The sequence below is a fragment of the Microcaecilia unicolor genome, chromosome 13 (genome assembly GCF_901765095.1).
Source record: "Microcaecilia unicolor chromosome 13, aMicUni1.1, whole genome shotgun sequence".
NCBI classification, from domain to species: Eukaryota; Metazoa; Chordata; class Amphibia; order Gymnophiona; family Siphonopidae; genus Microcaecilia; species Microcaecilia unicolor.
Genome location: NC_044043.1, coordinates 95,870,986 through 95,898,775, shown reverse-complemented (window position 1 = coordinate 95,898,775; position 27,790 = coordinate 95,870,986). Strand labels below are relative to the sequence as shown.

Below are 27,790 nucleotides of genomic sequence, written 5' to 3'. Positions count from 1 at the left end.
TGACGCCTCTCTTAAAATCCCTTCATTGGTTGCCTGTAAAATTCCGGTTATCTTTCCCCAATACTCAGCGCCACTCTACGACATTACCAACCATCACGCTCTCTCCGGTCCTCGCAATAACAATGGCTTGAGATTCCCTCTTTTAAGCACATTTAGAGGTTCTTTTACTAAGGTGCGCTGAAAAATGGCTTGCGGTAGTGTAGGCACGGGTTCTGGGCGTGCGCCGATCCATTTTTCAGTGCACCTGTAAACAAAGGCCTTTTTAAACATTTTTGCCGAAAATGGACGTGCGGCAAAATCAAAATTGCCGCGCGTCCATTTTGGGTCTGTGACTTTACCACCAGACGTTGACCTAGCGATAAAGACTCACGCGGTAACCGGGCAGTAATGACCTATGCGCATCAAATGCCACTTGGTGTGCGTATCGGATGCACGCCAAAAATTAAATTACCACAAAAGCCACGCGGTAGCCGGGTGGTAACTCCATTTTGGCAGGCGTTGGGCTCGCGTAGATGCTTACGCGGCTTAGTAAAAGAGCCCCTTACCTAGAAGAATATTAGGTCTTCTCTATTCAATGTTAAAGGCCCCCTAGTTGTGGAATGCATTGCCCAGGGAACAGTGGCGTACCAAGGGCGGGGCGGTGGGGGCGGTCCGCCCCGGGTGCACGCTGCTGGAGAGTGCAGAGAGCAGCCACGCGCCTGTCGGCTCCGCTAATTCCCTGCTCCCTCTGCCCTGAAACAGGTTACTTCCTTCCTGTTCCGGGGCAGAGGGAGCAGGAAGCCAGTGGAGCCGACAGGCACGTGGCTGCTCTCTGCACCCTCCAGCAGCCAAGAATGCGCTGGGGAGGGGGGTGTCATTGCGCCAGGGGGGGGGGTGTGTCATGCTGCACCCTGGGGGGACGGACACCACTGCACCCGGGGGGGGGGGGGGGGGGTGCGCAGCGGCGATCCGTCCTGGGTGGCAGCCGACCTAGGATCGCCACTGCCAGGGAACTTCATTGTGTGCAAGAAATTACTCAGTTTAAGAAAGATTTAAAGACCCACATGTTTAGTTGTTCATATAGATCCTCAGACGAATGATAAAGTTTCATTTTAATAGGGATTGATGGTTTGTTTTTATTTTCACAGCCTTGTGTAAGTTTCTATTAGTTATTACCATGTCTGTTTTTGTTTTTGTAATTAATTATTTTTGTTAATTTGGATTTTATTATGTATTTGTTTTATAGTAACATACATAGAGTAACATAGTAGATGACGGCAGAGAAAGACCTGCATGGTCCATCCAGTCTGCCCAACAAGATAAACTCATATGTGCTACTTCTTGTGTATACCTTACCTTGATTTGTATCTGTCATTTTCAGGGCACAGACCGTACAAGTCTGCCCAGCACTAGCCCCGCCTCCCCCCACCGGCTCTGCCACCCAATCTCCGCTAAGCTTCTGTTTTATGTTCCCTGCTTTGGATTGTTGAGATATAGTGGGCTATAAATTAAAGTTTTTTTATTATTATTATTATTATTATCAGCTTCAAGAACAGTCAAATGTTTCTCATAGGTTTACTCTATCCAGTGCAGGTGAAAAATGAAGCTACCTTGTAGGGCACATTTGACATTTTGTCCTTTCCTGATCACCAAGAGGGTCCAAGAAAGAGAAACAACATAAGAGCAAGTCCTAAATTTCTCTACAACTGTCAAAAAAAAAAAAAAAGAGTATTTCAAATGCACCGATCATGGCCACACCCTGCAGACAGCAGTAGAAGTCACTGTGGGGCTCATTTTCAAAGCACTTAGACTTAGCTCCTATGTAACTTTGTAAGTCTAAGTGCTTTGAAAATACTACTCCATAGGAAAGAGGATGTCCGGATAGGAAGACCCTGGCCCCTCCCGAGAGTCAGTACCTGAGCACATGGAGTCAGAGAGTGCTGGAGATACCATTTGACCTTTGGCCTCCACGGCTGCAAAGTCCAGGCTGGACTGCACCTTAACATGCATTTCTGGATACGACTAGAATGAAAAGAAACTTTGCTGCACGGGATATATAACAAAAAATTGTAGCACATTTTTCCAGTCCTCAGGTTTGAACCACAGCCCAGAGCCAAAAAAACGCAGTCCAAGAAAGGACCATAAGCCTCACACAATGAGGCCCCCAGGGTCACACAGAGACTCAGTGATTGAGGCACAGGGAGAGAAAGTGACTCCCCCAGGGGTCACACGGACAGTCAGTGACTGCAGAACAAGGAGAGAAAGTGACTCCCCCAGGGTCACAGAGAGTCAATGACTGAGGCACAGGGAGAGAAAGTGACTCCCCCAGGGTCACAGAAAGTCAGTGAATGAGGCACAAGGAGAGAAAGTGACTCCCCCAGGGTCACAGAAAGTCAGTGACTGAGGCACAAGGAGAGAAAGTGACTCCCCCAGGGTCACAGAAAGAGTCAGTGACTGAGGCACAAGGAGAGAAAGTGACTCCTCCAGGGTCACAGAAAGAGTCAGTGACTGAGGCACAATGAGAGAAAGTGACTCCCCCAGGGTCACAGAAAGAGTCAGTGACTGAGACACAGGGAGAGAAAGTGACTCCCCCAGGGTCACACACAGAGTCAGTGACTGAGGCACAGGGAGAGAAAATGACTCCCCCAGGGTCACACACAGAGTCAGTGACTGAGGCACAGGGAGAGAAAGTGACTCCCCCAGGGTCACAGAGAGTTAGTGACTGAGGCACAGGGAGAGAAAATGACTCCCCCAGGGTCACAGAAAGTCAGTGACTGAGGCACAAGGAGAGAAAGTGACTCCCCCAGGGTCACAGAGAGTTAGTGACTGAGGCACAGGGAGAGAAAGTGACTCCCCCAGGGTCACAGAAAGTCAGTGACTGAGGCACAAGGAGAGAAAGTGACTCCCCCAGGGTCACAGAGAGTCAGTGACTGAGGCACAGGGAGAGAAAGTGACTCCCCAGGGTCACAGAAAGTCAGTGATTGAGGCACAAGGAGAGAAAGTGACTCCCCCAGGGTCACAGAAAGTCAGTGACTGAGGCACAGGGAGAGAAATGACTTTCCCAGGACTATAAAGATAGCTTCTAGCACAGGAATATTTGGAACCCTGCTTTTCAGACTGCTGGGGGTCCCACTTCACGCCAGTGCTCTCCCGTTAAACCCAACTCATTTAGGCTGCAAATCCGAATGTGGCGAATACTCCAGCCCAGTCTTTTTCTTTTGCAGCAGAGGAAGGTAACCCTGGGGCTCTGAGTTCTCAGATGCATCAGTGCTTCTGGCTAATTCTAATCTTTCTCTGGTAACAACTTCCAGGATTATCACTAGACCTTGTGCTCTGGTTGCATTTACAGGGGAAGATGGAGGTCGGAGCCTGGTTGGCTGCTGTTGCCCTGCTAGTGATTCTGGGCACCGCTGCCCCTCAAAATGCGTGCTCTACCCAGAAAGGTCAAGATGGGTACGCTGGAGTCCCAGGTCGCGACGGGAGACCAGGACAGAAAGGTGACAGAGGAGATCCAGGTAAGGGTTTATGGAATGTGAGTCCAGGTAGATCTACAGATGTTTAACTTCTGTTCATTTCAGCAGGATGCTGAAAGGTCAAAGAAACAGGTAATGTCTCAGAATGAGAGTCCATGAGTTTCACTCTCTCCTTAGGAAGGTGTCAAGGGTGGACCTGTTACAAGTTGTTTAAATACGTTTGTGTAAAGGTTCAGAGTGAAAATAACGCAAACTGAGGGGTCCTTTTACAAAGGTGCACTGAAAAATGGCTTGCGGTAGTGTAGGCGCGGGGTTTGGGCGCACGCCAGTCCATTTTTTAGCGCACCTGTAATAAAAGGCCTCTTTTTTTGCCAAAAATGGACGTGCAGCAAAATCAAAATTGCCGCACGTCCATTTTGGGTCTGAGACATTACCGCCAGCCATTGACCTGCGGTAATGATCTACGCGCGTTACATGCCACTTGGCGTGTGTCCGTTACGCACGTCTGAAAATAAAAAAATATTTTTCAGACGTGTGCCAAAAATGAAATTACCGTAAGAGCCAGCAGGAACTCCATTATGGCACACGTTGGTCGCGCATAGACGCTTAAGCGGGTTAGGATTTATTTACTGCCTTATTGAAGAAATATACTCAAGGCGGTGTAATTTTCATAACTACTAATATTCCCTTGGTCTTTCTCGTGGAATTTCTGAAGTCCACTGCAGTGCCCCCTAGGGTGCCCGGTTGGTGTCCTGGCATGTCAGGGGGACCAGCGCACTATAAATGCTGGCTCCTCCCACGTCCAAATGGCTCGCATTTGGACGTTTTTGACATGGACGTCTTTGGTTTCGAAAATCGCCGAAAGTCAGAAACGTCCCTGTCTAGGGACGTCCAAATCTAGGGACATCCAAATTTAAGGATTTGGATGTCTCTGACTGTATTTTCAAAACAAAGATTTTCAATAGAAATCAAACAAAATAAAACATGGAAAAGAAAATAAGATGATACCTTTTTTATTGGACATAACTTAATACATTTCTTGATTAGCTTTCGAAGGTTGCCCTTCTTCCTCAGATCGGAAATAAGCAAATGTGCTAGCTGACAGTGTATATAAGTGAAAACATTCAAGCATTACTATGACAGTAAAATAGATACTATTGGAGATTCTACATGGAATGTTGCTACTGTTGGAGATTCTACGTGGAATGTTGCTATTCCACTAGCAACATTCCTGTGCAGGCTTCTGTTTCTGTGAGTCTGACGTCCTGCACGTACGTGCAGGACGTCAGACTCACAGAAGCAGAAGCCTGCGCGGCCACATTGGTGATCTACAAGGGCCGACTTCTACATGGAATGTTGCTAGTGGAATCACCCCACCCCTCACCTACCCACCCCCATCCTCCCACCCTGTCAGACTTTCATAGTAATGCTTGAATGTTTTCACTTATATACACTGTCAGCTAGCACATTTGCTTATTTCCAATCTGAGGAAGAAGGGCGACCTTCGAAAGCTAATCAAGAAATGTATTAAGTTATGTCCAATAAAAAAGGTATCATCTTATTTTCTTTTCCATGTTTTATTTGGTTTGATTTCTATAGATTCTACATGGAATGTTGCTATTCCACTAGCAACATTCCATGTAGAAGTCGGCCCTTGCAGATCACCAATGTGGCCGCGCAGGCTTCTGCTTCTGTGAGTCTGACGTCCTGCACGTACGTGCAGGACGTCAGACTCACAGAAACAGAAGCCTGTGCAGCCTTCTACATGGAATGTTGCTAGTGGAATAGCAACATTCCATGTAGAATCTCCAATAGTAGCAACATTCCATGTAGAATCTCCAATAGTATCTATTTTACTGTCATAGTAATGCTTGAATGTTTTCACTTATATACACTGTCAGCTAGCACATTTGCTTATTTCCGATCTGAGGAAGAAGGGCGACCTTCGAAAGCTAATCAAGAAATGTATTAAGTTATGTCCAATAAAAAAGGTATCATCTTATTTTCTTTTCCATGTTTTATTTTGTTTGATTTCTATTGATAACCTTAAGAGTGGACTAACACGGCTACCACACTCCTCTACTCAAAACAAAGATGGATGTCCATCTTTTTTCGAAAATACAGGTTTCCCCGCCCCTGGATTTCGCCGTTTTGCAAGGACATCCAAATCGTAACTTGGACGTTTCTTTCGAAAATGCCCCTCAGTGTCAACACAATACATAATAAAACATTTTAATAAACAGCACAGGATTAAGCAAAGATGGACCACGTAGACAAATAAGAAAGAAAGAGGACTTAGAAACTAAGGGACCCTTTTACCAAGCTGCGGCAAAAGGGGGCTGGCGTTGGCATCTGCCCTCTCTGCGGCCCTGGATTTATGTACCACCATTATGGAGTGTATATACATACTTTACTATAGGGGGGGGGAGGGATTTGATCTGAAGCTTGTGTTTATCAAAATAGTTTTGTTCATCTGTCTGCCTGCTTTTTTTCTGATCAATCTCTTATCCATCATCACAAGATCACCTTTCTCAGCTCATTTGGAACTTTCGTATTTTCAAACTCCTCTTATCTACACGGTACGTCTTTGCTTACACCCTATGCTGTCTATTTAAATGTTTTATTGTGTATTGTGTTGACATTGTAACGTAGTATATTATGCCATACTTTTTTTTATTGTTGTTTGAATATTTTTACTGCTGTGATTGTCTATTGCTTATGTTTAATTTATTCTTCCTGTACACTGCTTGCAGGAATTCCTTCAAAAAGATGGTAAATAAATCCTTATAAATAAATAAACACACGTGTATATAACTGTGTTAGAACAGGTGTAAATTTGTGTGAGAGCATTTGTGACTGTCTCTGGGAAAAGGTGACTAAACTACAGATCCAAAATGTTGACAGTGGCTGATTTTTCATGTCAGCCTGAAAAAGTGACATGTTTGAACTTGTGTAACATTTTTTTATTTTTTCACTTAAAAGGCCTCTCCTGCCCAGTTAAATCACTTTGAATATCGACCCCCCCCCCCCTTAATTTTCAAAAATATTTATGTACAATAGAGATGTTGCTAGTCATGTATTTTACATCATCATTTAACAGCCCTTAAGTGTATGTGAGTAATGTAGGTGGGTACCTTGAGTCAGGGCCACTGAGAGGGGGGGGGGGCAGGAGGGGCAAAATTCCCTGGGCCCAGGCCCCCAAGAAGGGCCCATCACCGGGGTCTCTCTCTCCTGCTCCAGACGGGACCTGGGTGATCACGTCCCAACAGGAGCAGGAGAGAGAAAACTCCGGCACCAGGCCCCCTCCCTTGGAGGCTGGACTTTGGGCCTCTGATTTGGCTGGTGAGGGACCCCCCCCCAGGCCATGACAGCAGAAGAGGTCTTCCTCCACCACTGCTCTTCTTCACTCTTCCGCCTTGCCTGCCAAGCGGCAACTTTTCTCCTCAGGCCGCGCACGCTTGGTTTTAACTGACGTGAGAGAAAAAAGCAGCCGCAGGAGCAGGCCAGGAGGTAGTTGCAGTTGTGGCGGGCGGCAGCGGTGATCCTGGAGGGGCGTCTCAGTCTCTTGGAGGCCCTGCCTTGAGTTTGAAAATAGCGCTGGGATTCAGTGGGCTAAAGTTCTACCATTTCCTATAGGAGAAAAGTTACATTAACACCTGCCTGTGTCTGTCTTTTTCAGGTTTGCCTGGTAGAAGGACAGGAGTGCAGGGCACGAAGGGTGACCCTGGGGACCCTGGACCCTTAGGTGAACCAGGTATGCTTGGCTACAAGGGACCTGTTGGCCCTCTAGGGCCCCCAGGAGAGCCAGGGCAAAAAGGACAGAAGGGGACCGTAGCGGATATCAGCAATCAGAACCGCCCTGCGTTCTCCGCCATGATTGATCCTGCTGCCATAGTTAAGATCGACAATAACGTGCTTCTGTTCAGCAAAATCATCACCAACGAGGAATCCTCTTACTATCCTAACAGCGGCAAGTTCCGCTGTCGAGTGCCCGGATATTACTATTTCACCTTCCACGTCATCTCCAATGGTAACCTCTGCTTGTATATCGTGAAGGAGCACAAAGGGAACGCTGAGAAGCTCGTGGCTTTCTGCGACTTCAACATGCAGTCACATCCTCAGGTTAACTCTGGGGGCACTGTGCTGAAATTGGAGGCCAGCAACATGGTCTGGATAGAAACCAACGCCAACAACAATCTATACGACCGGTCCGATGCCAACAGCGTCTTCAGCGGCTTTCTGCTCTTCCCCGAGAAGGCTTAGCTCAGATTGTGCGCCAGGGCACCCCACCCTCACAGCACTGCTAAACTCCCCCTCCCGCCTGCTGGCCATAATGTTGACACCTTCAGTACAAATTTTCCATGCTAGCTCATGAAAGAGTTGCTACCATATAACATAATCTGAAGTGACTGTTCCCGTTCTGATGAATAATTTGCCTTTAATTTTCTGCACAACCAAATTGATTATGGATGGTTTGAACAAAAGGTTGGACTCTGCCGACCTTAGATTTTCTGTCTGCTATCAGAAGGCGTCTCTGCTCAAGGACTTTTTTTAGGTTTTGCTTTACCAGCCTTGCCTTTTAAAACTGATCAGAGAGACCCCCACCCGCTCAGGCTGTGTGGCTGGAGGCCTGCCTTGAGTCTCCTGGTTAATGAGTGTGTTGTAGAGGTGAAACACTCGGCTGCCGGGGATGGATGGAAGGAAGGCAGTGGCTGGCTAGAAGCAACCAGAGGGTAGGTTAGGCAAGAGAATCCCTCTGGTTCTTCTGATTAAGCAAGGGATTGACATCTGGGATGGGTATGATGAGGGTCTTAAAAAACTGAGGGGAAGCAAGGGATTTTAATAACATCGATTATAATGCACCAATATAAATCCAAAGAATCAAATTACTGTGCTGGTTAACATAACCCCTATACGTGCTTTCAATAGATTGCTTCCTTGTTCCATCCTACTTCAGGTGGGAAGAAGGGGCAGATTTTGTTTGTTCAAGAAAGTAATTTGTAGAGCACCTAAAATCTGAAACTTGTCGATGCTGGATAAGTCAAGATGTGTAACGACAATCACTCTTATTCCAGAAATGCCAAGTTACCCGGCTCCAGGCTGGAGATTTAGGGACAGCGCTGGATTTCTGACCACCCCCGTCCTGGTGCATTATGGGAGTTGCAGCACTGATTTCAATAGGCAGGATCAGGCACTACAAATCCCACAGTGCTTTGGGATATAAATTCAAAACCAAGACTGACTCAGAAACTCCGAGCTGGAACTGGGTAACTTGGCGTCTCTGTTACTCCATCAAAAGAGAAACAGAGAAAATAATGGCAGATGAAGACCATATGGCCTATCCAGTCCTCCCCATCCACACTGCCTACAATCCCTTCCTCTCTCATCCATAATACTGACCTGGTAGCTCCCAGACGTACCTATGGAAAGCAGGGACTTAGCCAGACAACAGATTTTGGGTGGGCCTAGGGAAGAAGTGGGTGGGCACCAATTGTTCTCCCCCTCCCCCAACCACCACCCAAAAAATATCTCAGCTGGTGGGAAAACGCTTCTTTCCACCTTGGCAGTCTGCAGCAGGCATGCGCTGAAAACTGAGCATGCGCAGGTGCCATATCATGGAGAGTAGCGTTTTCTTTACCATCAGGGGGAAGTCTTCAGCTGGCCGAGCTTGGGATCCCACCAGCTACCACTAAATGTGTGCTACTGTTGGGTGGGCCTGAGCCCTAAGTGGGTGGGCCCCGGCCCACCCAGGCCCACCTGTGGCTACGCCACTGATGGAAAGACTCCGCCTCTGCGTTTCTTATTCACTTTACTGTAGAACAGTTGCATATGGCCCTGATTCCAAGGTGGAAAACAGAAAGATCAGTAGTAGATGTTTATAGTCTGAAGGTACATGCGAGCCGGTTGCTATAAGTAAGGTCGTTCCTCATTTGGAGGATTACGACCCGTACTGGGTTTTATTTCAAGATTCAGGTGATCGACATCAATTGTTGGAATATACGACCTTTTTACAAGCATCCTACAATACAGTTTATTCAATAGCCCCCTGACGCAGCCCTGCTGGGCGAAACACGGCCTGTGTCGGGCAATATTCTTGCATGCAATACCACTATTAAAGCCTATATGTATCCACTACTGATCTGCTTTTCTGTTTTCCACCTTGGAGTTTGCGGATCGCTTGCCTTGCTGTTTCTTGGAATCTGCTTTTGACTCTGTAGGACTCCTATAAATATGAGTTTTTCAGCTATGAGCCATTTTTATTGTAACTCTTTAAGTGATGACGACCTAGCACGACCTAGCACGTATGAAAACGTTTTAGGCAAAAGGGAAAACCCTCTCCCCCCCCCCCCAACTGCTTTTCCTTTTGTCCTGCTAAGATATATTGCTAATTTCCTGCAACAAACTACCCTGCAGCCTATTTTAAAACAATACTGGGAAAAAAAATACAAATTAGTGACCCCCCTCACCCCCCCTGTTCCCAAGTCACATGTTTCTGGTACAAACTTTGTTCCACTATGGATTGGCCTGTGCTGTAGCTGGACGTTTCTTGCAGGTTCATTTGCTGGAAAAGGGCTTAATTCATTTTTTTTTCTTTGTAATCCTCTGTTACTGTATAGGTGCAGCAGTGCTAGATTGGAGCATCTATAGGTGAATCCATTTGCAGTTAAATAAACCAAAGTCACTATTCAACTAACCCATGTTTTTGCTGTTTTTCTTTATTTTTATTTAACTTTGGAAGTGATATTACTACTACTACTACTACTATTTAGCATTTCTATAGCGCTACAAGGCGTACGCAGCGCTGCACAAACATAGAAGAAAGACAGTCCCTGCTCAAAGAGCTATGTAATAAAAGTGAGCCAAGTATAGGACAATCAAGCCATTGTGACATCACTGATGAGGTTGGCTCTTATTGGTGGCCTGAGGCATTATGACATCACAATATCACCTCTGGTTACAAGAGACTACTACTACTACTATTTAGCATTTCTATAGCGCTACAAGGCGTACGCAGCGCTGCACAAACATAGAAGAAAGACAGTCCCTGCTCAAAGAGCTTACAATCTAATAGACAAAAAAATAAATAAAGTAAACAAATCAAATCAATTAATGTGAACGGGAAGGAAGAGAGGAGGGTAGGTGGAGGCGAGTGGTTACAAGTGGTTACGAGTCAAAAGCAATGTTAAAGAGGTGGGCTTTCAGTCTAGATTTAAAGGTGGCCAAGGATGGGGCAAGACGTAGGGGCTCAGGAAGTTTATTCCAGGAGTAGGGTGCAGCGAGACAGAAGGCGCGAAGTCTGGAGTTGGCAGTAGTGGAGATACAGAACTTACAGAAGGATTTATCTATGGAGCGGAGTGCACGGGAAGGGGTGTAGGGAAGGATGAGTGTGGAGAGATACTGGGGAGCAGCGAATGATACGGGGATGGGGATGGAGACAGAACCCACGGGGACAGGGACAAACTTTGTCCCTGTGTCATTAAAAGCTTGAGACTAGCCTTAAACAGGCTGCTCCAACTGGATGGAACAGCATCTAAAAAATGCTAGTATCAATATGTAAAAACTTAACACATCTTAGACATCAGAATTCAATGATAAAAACCTACAGAAGCTGGTGTTGGATTTAAGTGAAGCAGTGTTAAATGGCATCATTTGTGTCTTGTCTGCCTCAGGGGCGTAGCCAGACAACAGATTTCGGGTGGGCCTAGGCAAGAAGTAGGTGGGCACCAAGTGTTCTCTTCCCCCCCCCCCCCCCCCCCCAAACCTCCTCAAAAAAAATATCCCAGCTGGCAGGAAAATGCTTCTTTCCACCTTGGCAGTCTGCAGCAGGCATGAGCTGAAAACGGTGTTTTCATTACCATCAGGGGAAAGTCTTCAGCTGATTGAGCTTAGGATCCCCACCAGCTACCGCTAAATGTGTGCTACTGTTGGGTGGGCCTGAGCCCTAAGTGGGTGGGCTGGAGCCACGCCACTGGTCTGCCTTTGATGTGGCAACAAGAGTCTCACCTGCAGATCAGACTCCTACAATCTGCAATGTCCTTCCATCACCTACCCAGTTGCTCAAGCATCTTACTGTTACTACAACAGAGGATGGAGATGGGGCGGGAACGTGGACATGGACAGAGCCCGTGGGGGATGGGGACAAGCTATTCTCCAGTCTCCACTGCTTAGCTCTGTCTGCTATTTTATAGCTAAGCCAGTTGGGGGAGGTGGTGGTAGTGCTGGCGGGGGGGGGGGGGGGGGGGGGGGGGGGGGGGGGGGGGGGGCATGGAAGTTATGACACAGAGGTTGTAAGATACACACACAGGACCTGGGAAAGATGATTTAAAAGGCAACACATGAAATGTACTGAAACAAATGAGAAAAGAGATCCAGGTATAAATAAAAGAGTGGAAGTGATAAGACCTGGAGGTTGGGAGGCGGGGATAGTGCTGGGCAGACTTATATAGTCTGTGCCAGAGCTGGTGGTGGGAGGCAGGGATAGTGCTGGGCAGACTTATACGGTCTGTGCCAGAGCCGGTGGTTGGGAGGCGGGGCTGGTGGTTGAGAGGCGGGAATAGTGGTGGGCAGACTTATACAGTCTGTGCCCTGAAGAGCACAGGTACAAATCAAAGTAGGGTATACACAAAAAGCAGCAAATATGAGTTGGCTTGTTGGGCAGACTGGATGGACCGTGCAGGTCTTTTTTCTGCCGTCATCTACTATGTTACTATGTAATAGCAAAACTGAGCTTGAAAAGAATTTGGGCTATGCCTACTACTTTAAACCAACGTTAATCTTTGAGGATTCTCCGCATTGGCTCAGCTTGATCAGAAATCACCAGGAGGGTTCCGAGAAATAGGGCCGGATTTAAGATTTTGGCTCCCATAGGCAAGTCCAGGCAGCGCACTTGGGGGAGGGAGGGGAGGCAAGGGGAGGCGTTAGACATCCCAAAGATTGGAGAACCAGAAGAGGAGCAGAGGAAGGCCATGGTGAAGCAGCGTCTGCACCTGGCCAGAAAGGAAACAGGAGCAGGCTCTTCTTAGGCCTGGGTATTTGGTGACTTGAAAATGTGGTATCCTAGGCAGTTGCCTACGCCAAATCCAGGCTTGAGGAGAAAGGATTGTGAGAGACACCCGCAGGCAGAGCATGCCACCGAATTCTGGGAAGGCCCCTGCGTAGCACATTGGCCAAGTAATTCCAACACAAACACCATGAGGAATGCTCAAAGCAGCCACATAGGCACAGCAGGGGTTAAATACAGCTGAAGGGTGGGAATAGGAACCCTCTTACCCAGCTTTAAGAACTGGAAGGTGCTGTGTTTCTTTTCATCCTTCCCCTCCCTCATATCAGCTGGCAACCTCCAAAGACTCAAAGGCTGGCACATGGCACCACAAGCATTGAGATGACAATGAGGGTGAGACACGGCCAATGTGATTACTCTAGAGGAGACAGACGCAAGGGAAGAGAGACTGCAAGAGGCGAGAGACAGGTGGAATAAAAGGGGAGAGGCCACAGCATCAGCAGAAAGGGGGAGAGTTCTCCAGATTAGGGTGGCATCAGGGGAACAGTTGTCAGTCTGAGCAAGGTTCCTCCAAGTCCTTTGTACAGGGTGAAGCTCCACTGAAATTGGAGATCTGCTCTGTTAACCAGTGCCATTGCTTTAATACACTCCTCCCCTCACAGACTGCTTTCAAACTCTTTGCTCAGCAGCTGAAGGCCTGGCTGGGGGCCACCAACCCGCCTTTAACCTTGATGACATCCTGGGTCTCCCTGTCTTGGAATTGTTCAAAGCCTGTGCAAAGTGTTAATTCTCTATCAGGCATCTGCACTTGTATTATACAACAGCTGGACTATGTGGAGAGGGGCAAATATATAAGAAGGAGGTGCCTGCTTCAAGCTTATCTTTATAAAATACTAATGTGTAAGTATGACAGGCACACCCACACACACACACACACATGCAGAGACATGTGTACACACACACATGTAAGCAAACACATACATGCACACACACACGCATGCACAGACACATGCACACGTGCCCACAAGAGCACATACACACATGCAGAGACATGTGTACACACACACGTAAGCAAACACACACATGCACACACACATGCATGCAGAGACACATGCACACGCACCCACAAGAGCACATACACACATGCACACACGCACACACTCACACGTAAGCACACACATGCACACACACACGCATGCAGAGACACATGCCCACAAGTGCACACACACACATGCACACACAGATTCGCACGCACACATGTGCACACTTGTGCAGACACATCTGCGCAGTTACACACACAACAGCTTTAGAACAGGTGTAAGTGCCCTTGACTACATTTCTGAAAAAAAAAACACACAAATGATAAGATTTATAATCTGTGCAAGTAATTGTGCAATCCTCCTTCGTGTACACTCACATGGTGCAGTAAGCACCATTGTAGTTATAAAATTGCGCCCAGGAGAAAGAGCCCATTCAATATCACCATTTACCTGCATTCTTTGCACCTTCCTTATGAATGAACCTCTAGAGGGCAGCAGCTAAGACCCATTTGCTCTACTCACTCTGCCCAGTTACCCCTGATTGCTATTCTAGCTCTAATTACCCTCCCCCTCATTTTGCCCTTACACAGATAACTCCTTGACCTAAGGCAAAAGTTATCTCCTGGTGGTCACCTCTACAAGTGTGACCTCCTGGAAGAGACAGCCCCCTATTCTGCTTTTTCTATTCACTGGGGACTAAACCCAAGCTATTTTGCAATTCCTCTTGCATGGTCTTGCCTCTTTCTCCATAGTATCTCAGAATATGTCAGACCCTACTGCTGCTCCATGCTGGCTCAGCTTGCAGTCTCTTCCTGGGTTCCTTCTGTTGTCACACATTGCACCAGTCAGTTGCCTGTTTTTGGTCCACTATCATTATGGATAGATTAACACAGATGTTTTAAATCCAAAATCTAAAACCTAGTCCCCACTCTCACTCCCTTTCCTATTTTGGAAGCTCTTCTCTTAACTGTTTCTGTTCCCTCATAGAAAAATATAGAAATATGTGTGTCCATCCCCTGATCCCTGATCTCTGCAGTCAAGGGCAGACTGAGGGTGGTCTGGGCACCCCGCCAGACCACTGCCCAACACCCTCCCTAATGCCCCTGCTGCTGCAGCTAACGCCCCCACCGCCCCGGTCCTACCTGAGGGGTCCTGGTACTCTGGTGTCCTCTGTGGGGGGGGGGGGGAGGCATGTTCTTTCCTGCCCGCTGTGCTGCTGCTATTCCCCCACCTGCTGTTTTCAAGATGGTGGCCGAGACTTCCCGCTGTAGTCTCACAGGTCTTGACAGTTTCGCGAGACTTCCGCAGGGATTCTCAGTCACCATTTTTTAAATACGGTGGTGCCGGGAGGGGGGGGTGGAATAGCGGCAGCCCAGTAGACTGGGCAGGAAAGATCATGTTCCCCCCCCCCCCACTGAGGCTACTAGATCACTAGGGGTGCACCGGGCATCCTGGCAGACCCTCTGGGCCTTCCCTGGTTGTCCAAATGGTCAGTCCACCCCTGATCTCTCCAGTCCTGGCAGTGACATGCTCTGTATCCCTGTGTCCATCCCCTGAACCCTCCAGTCCTAGAGGTGACAGGCTCTGTATCCCTGTGTCCATCCCCTGAACCCTCCAGTCCTAGAGGTGACAGGCTCTGTATCCCTGTGCCCATCCCCCAAGTCCTCCAGTCTTAGAGGTAACAAGATGTGTTGTCTTATGTTAACCCCTTGAGTCCTGGATCTGAAAGGCTCTGTATCAGCAGACCAATCCTCAGAAGCCTGCGGAATCCCTGAGTTACAGGTACTCGAGTTCTTAGTTTTGTGAGTTTTCTGTCTTTTGGTTCGGAAAATCGTTTGGAATAGAAAAGGCGGAAGCTCCTGGCTCTCAGCCAAGCTGTGTTTCATAGACTGATGATTGCCACGCTCCGCTGCCTTTTATATTCATAAATTATAACTACAGCTGCTTAGCAAAATGTAATCAATTGTCACAATTAGCCCGATTACATTTCCACAACTGTAGTTGTCCCAAAAATTGACCCCCATGCCTGAAACACAGAAGCCTACAAGGGCTGAAGATTGGCTGAACGAATTGAAAAAGACAAAGGTCTAATGAGAGAGCCTGGGAAAAGAGAGAGGCTTAAACGCTAAAAAAGGAAAGCTCTGAACATTTCTCCGAATAAGAACTTCAGACCACAGGCAAGAACGGAGCCTGACACAGGGAGCAACTGTACAACCGGATGCTGCGAGTTAGGTGCCTGGTTTCATTGCGCAACAGCATCTGGGCGCCAAGATCCCATTTTAGAACACTAGCGTAAATCGGCATCAACACACCTTGGAGTGCAGGAGTAGCCTAGTGGTTAGTGCAGTGGACTTTGATCCTGGGGAACTGAGTTCGATTCCCACTGCAGCTCCTTGTGACTCTGGGCAAGTCACTTAACCCTCCATTGCCCCAGGTACAAAATAAGTACCTGAATATATGTAAACCACTTTGAATGTAGTTGCAAAAACCTCAGAAAGGCGGTATATCAAGTCCCATTTCCCTTTCCCTATTTGAGATTCTACACGGAATGTTGCTATTCCACTAGGAACATTCCATGTAGAAGCCTGCCCTTGCAGATCAGCAACACATCCATGCAGGCTTCTGTTTCTGTGAGTCTGACGTCCTGCACATATGTGCAGGACGTCAGACTCACAGAAACAGAAGCCTGCGCAGCCGCATTGCTGAATATATGTAAACCGCTCTGAATGCAGTTGCAAAAACCACAGAAAGGCAGTATGTCAAGTCCCATTTCCCTTTCCCTATTTCAGATTCTACATGGAATGTTGCTATTCCACTAGAATAGCCGCGAAGGCTTCTGTTTCTGTGAGTCTCACGTCCTGCACATATGTGGAGGACATCAAGACTCACAGAAGCAGAAGCCTGCGCAGCCGCATTGCTGATCTGCAAGGGCAGGCTTCTACATGGAATGTTGATAGTGGAGGAGTAGCCTATTTGTTAGTGCAGTGGACTTTGGTCCTGAGGAACTGAGTTTGATTCCAACTTCAGGCACAGGCAGCTCCCTGTGACTCTGGGCAAGTCACTTAACCCTCCATTGCCCCTGGTACAAAATAAGTACCTGAATATATGTAAACCGCTTTGAATGTAGTTGCAAAAAACCTCAGAAAGGCAGTATATCAAGTCCTATTTCCCTTTCCCTTATGACATCACAATATCAGAAGTGAGCCAAGTATTGGGCAATCAAGCCATTGTGACATCACTGATGAGGTTGGCTCTTATTGGTGGAATGAGTGGAGGAGTAGCCTAGTGGTTAGTGCAGTGGACTTTGGTCCTGGGGAACTGAGGAACTGAGTTTGATTCCCACTTCAGGCACAGGCAGCTCCCTGTGACTCTGGGCAAGTCACTTAACCCTCCATTGCCCCTGGTACAAAATAAGTACCTGAATATATGTAAACCGCTTTGAATGTAGTTGCAAAAAACCTCAGAAAGGCGGTATATCAAGTCCCATTTCCCTTCCCTACATGAAGCTAGCTGCCATGTCTGCCATGTGAATAGTAGGCGCAAATGCTCCAACTAAATGCAGCATTTTAGCACATCATTTAAAGTCTTCTGTTAGTTGCGTGCATCAGTGGCGTAGCCACAGGTGGGCTTGGGTGGGCCAGGGCCCACCCATTTATGGCTCAGGCCCACCCAACACTAGCACATGTTTAGTGGTAACTGGTGGGAATCCCAGGCTCCGCCAGCTGAAGATTTTCCCCTGATGGTAACAAAAACGCTACTCTCAATGACACCGGCACCTGCGCATGCTCAGTTTTCAGTGCATGCCTGCTGCCAAGGTGGAAAGAAGCATTTTCCCACCAGCTGAGATAATTTGGGGGGGGGGGGGGGGGGTGCCCACCCAATTCTTGCCTAGGCCCAACCAATATTTGTTGTCTGGCTACGCCCCTGGCGTGCATGCTTCTCCCCTGTGAACACCTCCTTGCATTTACGTGATAAATGAGTTGAGCACGTTGTTTATAGAACAGAACGTACACACTCACATACAGAAGTGCTGGTGTTCTTTACAATTAATTGTGCAAATGGTGCTTCCATTTGGTGCTAAAGTTGGAAAATGAGGGTCTTATGCAGTGCATTTTTTCTAGTTTAAAAGGTGCCAGTACTCAAATGCCAGGCCACCCTTCAGGGGTGGGGTGATCACTGAGTGACCCACCCCACAATGTCTGTGCCCCCTGCAATGAGTCACAGAATCTATGACAAGGCAGAATTGGTGTGTAGAGCCTGAGCTCTTTCATTAAAACTTGGGGACCATGGGTCAATTTTAGCAGACAATGAAAAAGGTGCCGGTACTCAGTACCCCCAAGTACCCCCTCAAAAAAAAGTCCTAGGCTTATGTCAAGGAACGAATCAGGTGCTCCTGTAGACTGTGATAACTGTTCTATATACACACTTAGTAGCAGACATAACATAGTAGATGACAGCAGAAAAAGGCCTGCACGGTCCATCTAGTCTGCCCAACAAGATAAACTCATATGTGCTACTTCTTGTGTATACCTGACTTTGATTTGTATCTGCCATTTTCAGGACACAGACCGTAGAAGTCTTGCCCAGAACTAGCCCCACCACCCAAACACCAGCCCCGCCTCCCAATCTCGGCTAAGCTTCTGAGGATCCATTCCTTCTGCACAGGATTCCTTTATATTTATCCCACACATGCTTGAATTCCGCTACCGTTTTCATCTCCACCACCTCCCGCGGGAGGGCATTCCAAGTATCTACCACTCTCTCCGTGAAAAAATACTTCCTGACATTTTACTTGAGTCTGCCCCCCCTTCACTCTCATATCATGTCCTCTCGTTCTACTGCCCTCCCATCTCCGGAAAAGGTTCGTTTGCGGATTAATACCTTTCAAACATTTGAACGTCTGTATCATATCACCCCTGTTTCTCCTTTCTTCCAGAATATACATGTTCAGGTCCGCAAGTCTCTCCTCATACGTCTTGTAACGCAAATCCCATACCATTCTCGTAGCTTTTCTTTGCACCACTTCCATTTTTTTTACATCCTTAGCAAGGTACGGCCTCCAGAACTGAACACAACAATGGCGTTCCTAGGGGCGCTGACACTCAGAGCGGATCGCCGATGCGCCCCGCCCCCCCCCCCCCCCGTGCAGCGCGACCCCCCCCCCCTCCGGCGTCGTTCGTTTCCATGCTTCCTCTGCCCCGGAACAGGTTACTTCCTGTTCCTGGGCAGAGGGAGCATGGAAACGAATGACAGACCGGCACGCGGCACCCCCCCAGCGGCATGCACCCGGCGGGGAGGGGGTTCTTTCGCCGGGGTGGGGGGTGTCCTTTTGCCGGGGGCGTGCTGCACGGGGGGGGGCGCTGCACCCGGTGGGGCGGGGCACATCGGCAATCCGCCCCGGGTATCAGCGCCCCTAGGGACGCCACTGTTGTGTTCAGTTCTGGTGAATTCATGAAACGGCTTCCCAGTGGAGGTGGTGGAGCCAAGGACTGTACTGGAAATCAAGAAAGCCTGGGACAATTACATAGGGTCTCTGAGAGCAAAGGTTGATATGGTCTTTATCTGTCATCATTTTCTGTATTTTGATGAGTATTATTCTTAGTGGGGTAGTTTTAAAACTGAAAACATTGCATACTTTCCCTTTGAAATTGGGGTGGCCTACATGAGTTACCTGACACACAGGTTAGCTGAGTGTAACCAATTATCCCTTATAAACCACAAGAGAAAAGGCTACTGACCCTGAATTACCAGCACACATCCCCCCCCAAAATGCTGGCTGTGTCTTTTTTGGTAAGGAAGTTGGGGATGAGGAAGAAGTGTTTTCCTGTGTTTGTTAACAGCAGGAGGACATTGCAGACATGAGAAGAAATGGCCACAAATGGGGATCTAAAACTTGGCCTGAATCCTGAGATAGGGAGCGAGGGGGGGCAGTTAAGGATTATTTTGGGTGATCTCGTTGCTGGCCTGAGCACTTCCCCGTTCATGGTAGTTTCAGCATGTGACTGTGTCACTGTGGAGCTGCTCATCGCCTGCCCTGCCACAAGCTTCCCCTGAGCAAAGAGCCGAGGACCAGCGCAGCAGGATTGAGGTAAGAGATCCAGGTTCCCCAATAATCAGCTGAAGATCCCCACAGGTTGTTCTTTCTCTCAAGAGGGGCTCCTGAGGAGATGAGGCTTCTGTTAGTCCTGAAAAATCTAGGACAAGGGCATTTATGTACAGGAAGAGAGACGTTTTCAAATGAAGGAGAGCTCTGGAATGAGGGGGCATATGACAAAGTTAAGAGGGAATAGGCTTAGGAGTAACCTAAGGAAGTATTATTTCACAGAAAGGGTGGTGGAGGAGTGGAATGGACTCCCGGTGGAGGTGGTGGAGTCGAGGACTGTTCCAGAATTTACAAAGGCATGGGATAAGCATGTGGGATCGCTTAGGAACAGGAAGAATTAGGGGTTACAGAGGATGGGCAGACTGGATGGGTCATTTGGCCTTTATCTGCCGTCATGTTTCTATGTCTAAGTCATTTTCAACTGTAAGTTTCATAACTGGATCTATCAGATTCCTGAGAAAGCAGTGCCAGAAAATAGAAGTGAACTGTGCTATTTTGGATGAAAAATGAAATGATTATGTTTTCAGCGGTATTTTTCACAGTGTAAATATACTTGGAGCTGGATTGTTCGATAACAAGAAACTGTTTATCTGATGCGCAATCCTTTTTAAGTTCTGTTTTCAAACTTGATCCGAATCTCCGGGTCCCTCTTTTTCTTTCTTTCTCTAATCCCCCCCCCCCCCACCCCTCCCCACATCTGATCTCTCCCGTGTACTTTTCCTCTCACCCTTCCTCTTGCATTTCTCCCTTTTCCTTTCTCTCCCTATTTCCCCTTTGGAATGGTCTTTGTACTGAAATGTTTCTCTATTTATTTTTTTTTACTCTCTATAAATCTGTCTCTCTGCGTCTCCTCCCCCCCCCCCCCCACCCCCATCTGTCCTATAAGGGCAGGCTCCAAAAAACTCCATCAGATAAGATGTTCAGACTGGGGAGCTTAGAGGCAGGGGCTTGCAGGAAAAAGAGGGGGACATTTTCAGCATAAAGGCTGGAAACATCTGGGATGCACCAGCCTGAAATCGGGGGAAGTTGGCTCAGTACATCTCATCTTTTTGCTGTAGCACATAGGGCTGAAATGTAAGTGTTAAAGGTTGGACAGGCTGAATGAAGGGCTACAGGGCAAACTCAGATAAACCGAGAGCGGCTTTGCTTGGCAAGATGAAGCCACTTAACCTAAATGTCGCTCCTGAAGTCACTCAAATTCAGGCTTTAGGAATATTTCCTGCCAGACTGTTCTTGCTAAGTTGGGATCTGGCAATAATTGCTCACCATTTTCTGATCGGCTGCAGCTCATGACCTGTGTAAATGCATCGGTTTCAGCCCATCTCATTGCTAGGTTGGGTGTCCATTCTCTTCTGCTCCCTCCCTCCCCCCCCCCCCCCCCCCCGAGTACAATGGGATAATTGCTTATTTATTTTTCTGCATTTATATCCCACATTTTCCCACCTCTTTGCAGGCTCAACGTGGCTTACAAATACCGTAGTGGCGATCGCCATTTCCGGAATAAGAAATACACAGTAATATTCCAGTTAAAATAGAGAATACGCAATATAAATTGGTAGAAAAATCGATAAACAGTACAATTCAGGTATTTAAGAACAAGGGTAATGAAAAGCATTCAGTAATAACAATGTGGTAAAGTAACCAAACGAGAATGATTCCTATTATGACAAAGATCATTCCACTCCTTAAAAATAGTCGGTCCCAACATTTCCCAGTAATACGTTTTTAACAGTACCATAACTAAAGTGACGATACAGCTCCATGTCCAGGGTTACAGGCTGAGCTGGTCCAGGTTTTGGAAGATGTAGCCCTGTTTTCCTTAACAGACTCAACTGGGAATTGCGAACTCTATTTTCGTGCAAAACCAAGACTGACTAATATTTTCCCTTCCCCCTCCCCCATAAGATGGAGTTAATAACTCACCCTAAGTATATAACACCTCAGAATGTGAATTATGTAGACACCCTGTAGTAAGTTATCATGTGAACAATGTCCCCCATAATGCAAGAGATTTCATCTCACCTTGATTACAGCAGCTAGAAAAGGTCTTCAGTTTGCAATCCATTCACCCTTTCAGCATGAAGTGAGACCTCTTGTTATACCATAAGAGACTTCTCACATGCCCACTGACTTATAGAGCAGCCCTCGCTTAACTTTCTCTGAAATAAGTTTGCATTTCAGACCTATTGAGGAAAACATGTTGGAAACCAAGTGGAATCCGTTCCCTGTTCGTTTGAGAGTAAATGCAGGTTGTACTGTAGCATGTGTTGTATCCGGTACTTACCTCGCTTCCTGTTCCAGCCTTTAGAGCTCCCTAGTCCGAGCTGATAGAAGATACATACCACATCCGCAAACGTCCAGTTCACTCCTTACTTCTAAAGCAGGTGTCAGCTTTTCTCCTGTTGTTCCCTTTCTTTTTAGGATAAAGATGGGAAGAAGCCTTACGATGTTCCTGGGCCTGGTTCTGCTTCTTCTGAATCTGGTGACCTGGGTGAGAAGTGACACCTTTGGGATCCCAGGGCTGCCGGGTGTTCCTGGGATGCCAGGCAGAGATGGTAGAGATGGCCTGAAAGGCCCTAAAGGTGAACGAGGTAAGTGTCCTCATAGCATCAGATTCCTTTGACCGAATGAAGACATTCCCTACCCTTGAAGCCAACTTTTCAGTAGGATTCGGGGTGCTAAACTTAATGGAAATTATCCTTCCCTGGAAACAGTCAAAGAGTTTGCTCAATGTTAGGGTGCTGAAGCACCCACACAGCTGGCACCTATGTTCCCTACAGCAGTGTTTCCCAAGTCCGGTCCTGGAGTGCCCCTTGCCAGTCAGATTTTCAGGATATCCACAATGAATATGCATGAACTTGATTTGCATACACTACCTCCAGTCTCTTTCATGCTCATTCATTGTGGATATCCTGAAAACCTGACTGGCAAGAGGTACTCCAGGACCGGACTTGGGAAACACTGCCCTACAGTTTCAGCTGGAGGAGCCACCTAGTGCAGTGCTTCCCAAACCTAGTCCTGGAGGTACCCCAGCCAGTCAAGGTTTCCAGTATATCCACAATGAATATTTATAAGATAGATTTGCATGCAGATCTCTCTCATGAATATTCATTATGGGTTTCCTGAAAACCTGACTGGCTGGGATGCCTCCAGGACCAGGTTTGGGAACCGCGGACCTAGTGGTTAAAGCAGAAGGCTGATAACCAGGGAACCTGAGATTAAAATCCTACTGCTGCTCAGTTAACCCTTCATTGCTTGAGGATGGTAAAGCCCTCAAGGGGGCAGTGAAATACCTAGAGGGCCTGAATATTAGTCACCTTGAGCTACATCTGAAAATGTGTGAGCTAAATCTAAAAGACAGCTTCTACCCACTAAACTCTTAAAAGCCAAGAACGTATGCTGCCTGTTCTTGCAAACCACTAAATCTATAGCTCCTCAATGCATAGCTCGTTCATCTTCCATGAAATTTATCTGAAGACACTCAGACATTTCCCTCAACCATCTAGAGCTTCTCAACCCTATGCATTCTGGGATTCTATTCATTTTCCCCACACATAGCTTTCCTGGTTCTCCTTTTTGTCTCAGGGAAATGCGTACTTGTGACTGGAATGTTCTTACAGGATAAACAACTATGGTCTGGAAAATTATCCAACCCAAATGGTTAGATCTCTTTCTGCTACCCAGTATGTGGAAAGGGAAGCCACCGATAGTTCAGGCCCTTATACCTAAAAGCCCTGTTGATGGGTTGAAGAACGTTCAGAAGGAAATACCCAAAACTGAGTGTGTCATTCAGGAGTTGGGCATTTTCAAATGATTTTCAGCAATCGAATCACAACGTTTCAGGTTATGCTAAGATAGTACAGTGAAGGCAGCTCTAGTTTTGGAGCTGCCTCCAGAGTCCTTAACGTGAGCGTTGAAAAGGGGCTGCCAATGTGAAGGTCTCATTCTAGATACAGTAAGAACTTCATGGCAGTGATGGCATCCAAGTGACTCTTATTCAATCCCACTTAGGTACCACTGTCATGACCACCTGTGGAAACCAGAGGAGAGGTCTTATGCTGCTAAGGTTTTAGTGGACCTCTGTGACTTCTCAGTAGGCTGAGGTTCCCATCTTGATGGGTGCCTTGCTGGTTGGGCCTTTCTCCTCCCAGGTCAATAATAACAAAAAGCAGTGATGACTATCTGGTGCCTTGTTTCATCGATTCCCACAAAAGAAAATCATCACAATTGACACCCATTGAATGTCTGGTTGGTGCCCCCTGCAAACAGAGAAGCAATAATGGGCATTATGAGGGGGTTTATAGAACACTGCCCCTCACCCTTAGGAAAACTTCCTCTCTGAATAACCTGGGCCACCTTAAGAGCACCAGTCCCGCCCCGGGAGTAAGTGAGCTGGGAGGGGTGGAGTCAATATCTGGGAGTTTAAAAGACAGGGCTAGGCTGAGGTTGAGGAGATCCCAGGGAAGGAAGAACCAAAGCCCCAGCAGACACCTTTTATGTGAGGATTTGTGAGCCTCATTCTGAGGTCTGGCTAGGGCCAGACCTGAAATTCCAAAGAGAGGAACAGAGAAACTACAAATTGTGCATGGGGAGTGGCTGTCACAGGCCGTAGACTGTATTTAGGGCCCTGTGTGGGTACAGGCCCAATGCTAAGACTTTTTTTCCCCCTCTGAAGATAAGAGACCTTACCTTTGCCTGTAAAGCAACATGCCCCAGATTTAAGTTAATAAAACATTTATTTCATGTTCACAACCTTGCCCAGTTGTGTTATTGTGAAGGCCTACTCCCACCCTCACTCATGGTATCATAGGCGTAAAGACTGATTTCATTTCTCACTTTGGGACTGTGCCCTCAACAAGTAAGACCATTGGTGTGGGAATCTGGAGACACTGTTGTTCAATATGTTATTAACCAACCTCTTTGAATCCAACAGGTGCCCCGGCCACTCCTGGAACCAGTGGCGCAAAGGGTGAGAAAGGAGAGAGAGGGGTGCCTGGTCCACGAGGAAAGAATGGTCCCATGGGGCCTCCTGGCCTTGCAGGGCAGAAAGGAACCCCTGGTCCTAAAGGAGAGCCTGGCGAGCCCGGAAGTCATAAACACCGATACCAATCAGCATTCACTGTGACCAGACTGACAGCAGAATACCCCGCCAAGAACTCCCCTGTCATATTCACCCGGGAGATCAGCAACATAAACAACCATTATGACAAGACCACGGGCAAGTTCACCTGCCACATCTCTGGTCTTTACTATTTTGTATACCATACCTCACTAACCTACAACCTCTGCGTCATCCTATACGTTGATGGTGAGAAGAAGGCCACCTTCTGTGACCATAGGTCCAATGAGCAACAGGTATCCTCAGGTGGGGTGCTGCTGCGCCTGGTTGAAGGCCAGCAGGTCTGGCTGGCCGTCAATGAGTTTAATGGGATGGTGGGCAAGGAAAACGCTGATAGTGTTTTCTCTGGGTTTCTTCTCTTCCCTGACTAGCGGAAAGGCTCTGTCTCCTTTTCTCCTGTTTGGAACATCACTCGCTTATGTGACAGCTTCAATGGCCCATGTACAAGTAGACCTTCCACACAGGTCATTCTAAAACTACTCCTTAGAAAGAGTCCGCCAGTGAAGTGTATCTCATATTTTTCATTATCCACAGGGCACCGTTTCACACACTTATAGTTAACCAATGAAACAGAAGGCCAGACAAGCTGCCCGAGCCATCCAGAGACCTCAATGGGGCAGAGTTACCAACTGGCTCCATGTCATAAGGAGCAAGCTAACCCAGTCCTGGTTTTCCTCTCAACCCCCCCCCCCCCCCCCCCCCCCCGTTGCATTCTGGTACTTGGAGTTACAATTTTCCCATCGAGTTTCCTAAGAAAATCAAAATTACAAATTCCCGCATACGGTGGGGCAGAATGAAGATTGGGTTAGCTTATTCCTGATGATCCAGAGCCAGCCGGCACCCAATTCATAGAGAAAACCTTAAACCATGGAAAGAGCGAGAGCACCGAACGCCCATCCTCTGCTGACCATTTAACTGGGGCAGCCGCTGCAGTTAAAATAAAACCTGATATTCAGGGCCGGTTGGCAGGAAATGCAGCTATTGTTCAGCCGGTGTTAAATATTCGGTTTCTGCCCCAACCCAGAAGTGCTCTGCAGTTATGGGCTTCGATTGCACCCATTGAAAGGTGCTACGTTAAATATTTTTAAGCATAAACATATTCAGACCACTAACCGGAGAACAGGTCAGATAACGTTAGGGCAGCCAATTAGGTATCTGTCCGGCTCCACCCAAGCTCCGCCCATGGCACTGATTGGGTGGTACCGAGGCAGTGAGAGGACGTATTTGGTGGCACGATCTAGTGAGTTAAAACAATGTGGCAGACCTTGCAAAAAACAGTGTCTTTATTAGTGGATTAAACGCTCCCAGATGTTTAACATAAAATGCACGGCGTGGCCATGTTTCGCCAGTATAAAAATGGCTGCTTTAGGGGCAGTGGGTCACCAGCTGATTTAAAACTTCAAAAATAGCCAACAGCTGGTGTGGCTGTTAAAACATAGAAAAGCTGGATTCTGGGAATAGTCTCTCCAAAAAAAACGCTGTGGTTTTAAATCAGCTGGTGACCCAGCCGTTTTTATACTGGCGAAACATGGCCATGTCGGGCATTTTATGTTGAACATCTGGGAGCTTTTAATCTACTAATAAAGACATTGGGGGGTTTTTTTATAGGTCTGCCTCACTGTTTTATCTTCCATAGTGGATCTGGCGGACCAACGGCCTTGTTGTTTGTTTGACAATCTGGTTAGTTCCACTGTTTATCCCTCTCACCACTCTTATCCAGAATATCGTCCCCTTTGTTTTTCCTGTTACGTAGCGAAGTGTGGTAGCTGTGTTAGTCCACTTTTAAAGGTAATCAATAGAAATAAAACAAAATAAAAACATGGAAAAGAAAATAAGATGATACCTTTTTTATTGGACATAATACATTTCTTGATTAGCTTTTGAAGGTTGCCCTTCTTCGTCAGATCGGAAATAAGCAAATGTTGGTAGATGACAGTATATATGAGTGAAACATCAAAGCATTTCAGTGATAGTCTAACAGGATGGGGATGGATAGGTGACTACCTGTTAGACTATCACTGAAATGCTTTGATGTTTCACTCATATATACTGTCATCTACCAACATTTGCTTATTTCCGATCTGACGAAGAAGGGCAACCTTCAAAAGCTAATCAAGAAATGTATTATGTCCAATAAAAAAGGTATCATCTTATTTTCTTTTCCATGTTTTATTTTGGTTTATTTCTATTGATTACCTGTTACGTAGAAACATAGTAATCCTGCTTGTGGATCTCTTTCGCTTCCTTTGAGTTCTGAGTTTTTATCATATTCGCATTTGGACTCCTAACCTAGCTCGTGTACTGTAAGCGCCCAGAAATGAGGAATTGCGGAAGGTGGTGGTCTTGACCTAGGGAAGGAGAGGGCCATCGCTATTATTTCATACTCAATGTAAACTATAAACTCCTTGTGATGGGCCACAGATATTGTACATGTATTTTGTCTGTGTATCGTCAGTTAAACTCTACAATACTCATTCTTTTCATAAATACGAATAAAGTTTCTCAGTATACTGAAAGAGATGTGGTTTTTTGGGTAGTCTGGGTCACAAGTCACAAACCTTTCTTGGAGGGAGGCTGTCCAGCATTTATCAGGGTTCTGCTGTGGGAAAGACGCAGATGGGATAATTATTTGAAGTTCCTGAGCCCTGAGGGTTTACTGGAAATAACTTAATCTTCCCACTGTTCTACCCTACAAACCAAGTCACACTTTTACATTTCATACTTCTGAATAACTCACAGGAGTGGCCTATGAATCAGGGAAGAGTAATTCACATTCCACTGTGGTGCTGTGTGATTTTGACCCAGTCACTTAACCCTCCATTGCCTCAGGTGCAAATCCTTTGTGGACAGGAAGCTTCCTAAATATAACTCACCTTCAGCTACAACTAGAAAAGGTGTGAGCTACATCCAGGGCTATTTTGAGGGGGTACTTGGGGGTACTGAGTACCGGCACCTTTTCCATTGTCTGCTAAAATTGACCCATGGTCCCCAAGTTTTAATGAAAGAGCTCAGGCTCTACACACCAATTCTGCCTTGTCATAGGTTCTGTGAGTGGTTGCAGGGGACCTGGCTATT

At 47.0% G+C, this 27,790-nt stretch overlaps 1 protein-coding gene and 1 long non-coding RNA gene across 2 annotated transcripts in view; one reads left to right on the top strand and one right to left on the bottom strand.

Annotated features, from left to right (window-relative positions):
* The window catches only part of LOC115482427, a 46,457-nt gene that overhangs the window by 2,969 nt on the left and 15,698 nt on the right, over positions 1-27,790 (top strand). Inside the window, exons 2-7 of the mRNA XM_030222174.1 lie at positions 3,329-3,494; positions 7,132-7,714; positions 12,783-12,846; positions 19,499-19,581; positions 22,018-22,187; positions 24,530-25,085. Coding sequence (XP_030078034.1) covers positions 3,335-3,494; positions 7,132-7,714; positions 12,783-12,846; positions 19,499-19,581; positions 22,018-22,187; positions 24,530-25,085 — 1,616 coding nt within the window. The 5' untranslated portion in view covers positions 3,329-3,334. The remainder of the gene's footprint in view (positions 1-3,328; positions 3,495-7,131; positions 7,715-12,782; positions 12,847-19,498; positions 19,582-22,017; positions 22,188-24,529; positions 25,086-27,790) is intronic.
* On the bottom strand, positions 26,321-27,225 carry LOC115456647. The gene is made up of 2 exons (XR_003939902.1): positions 26,912-27,225; positions 26,321-26,457 (listed from the first exon to the last, which is right to left on the bottom strand). It is a non-coding gene; the product is annotated as an uncharacterized LOC115456647 (long non-coding RNA).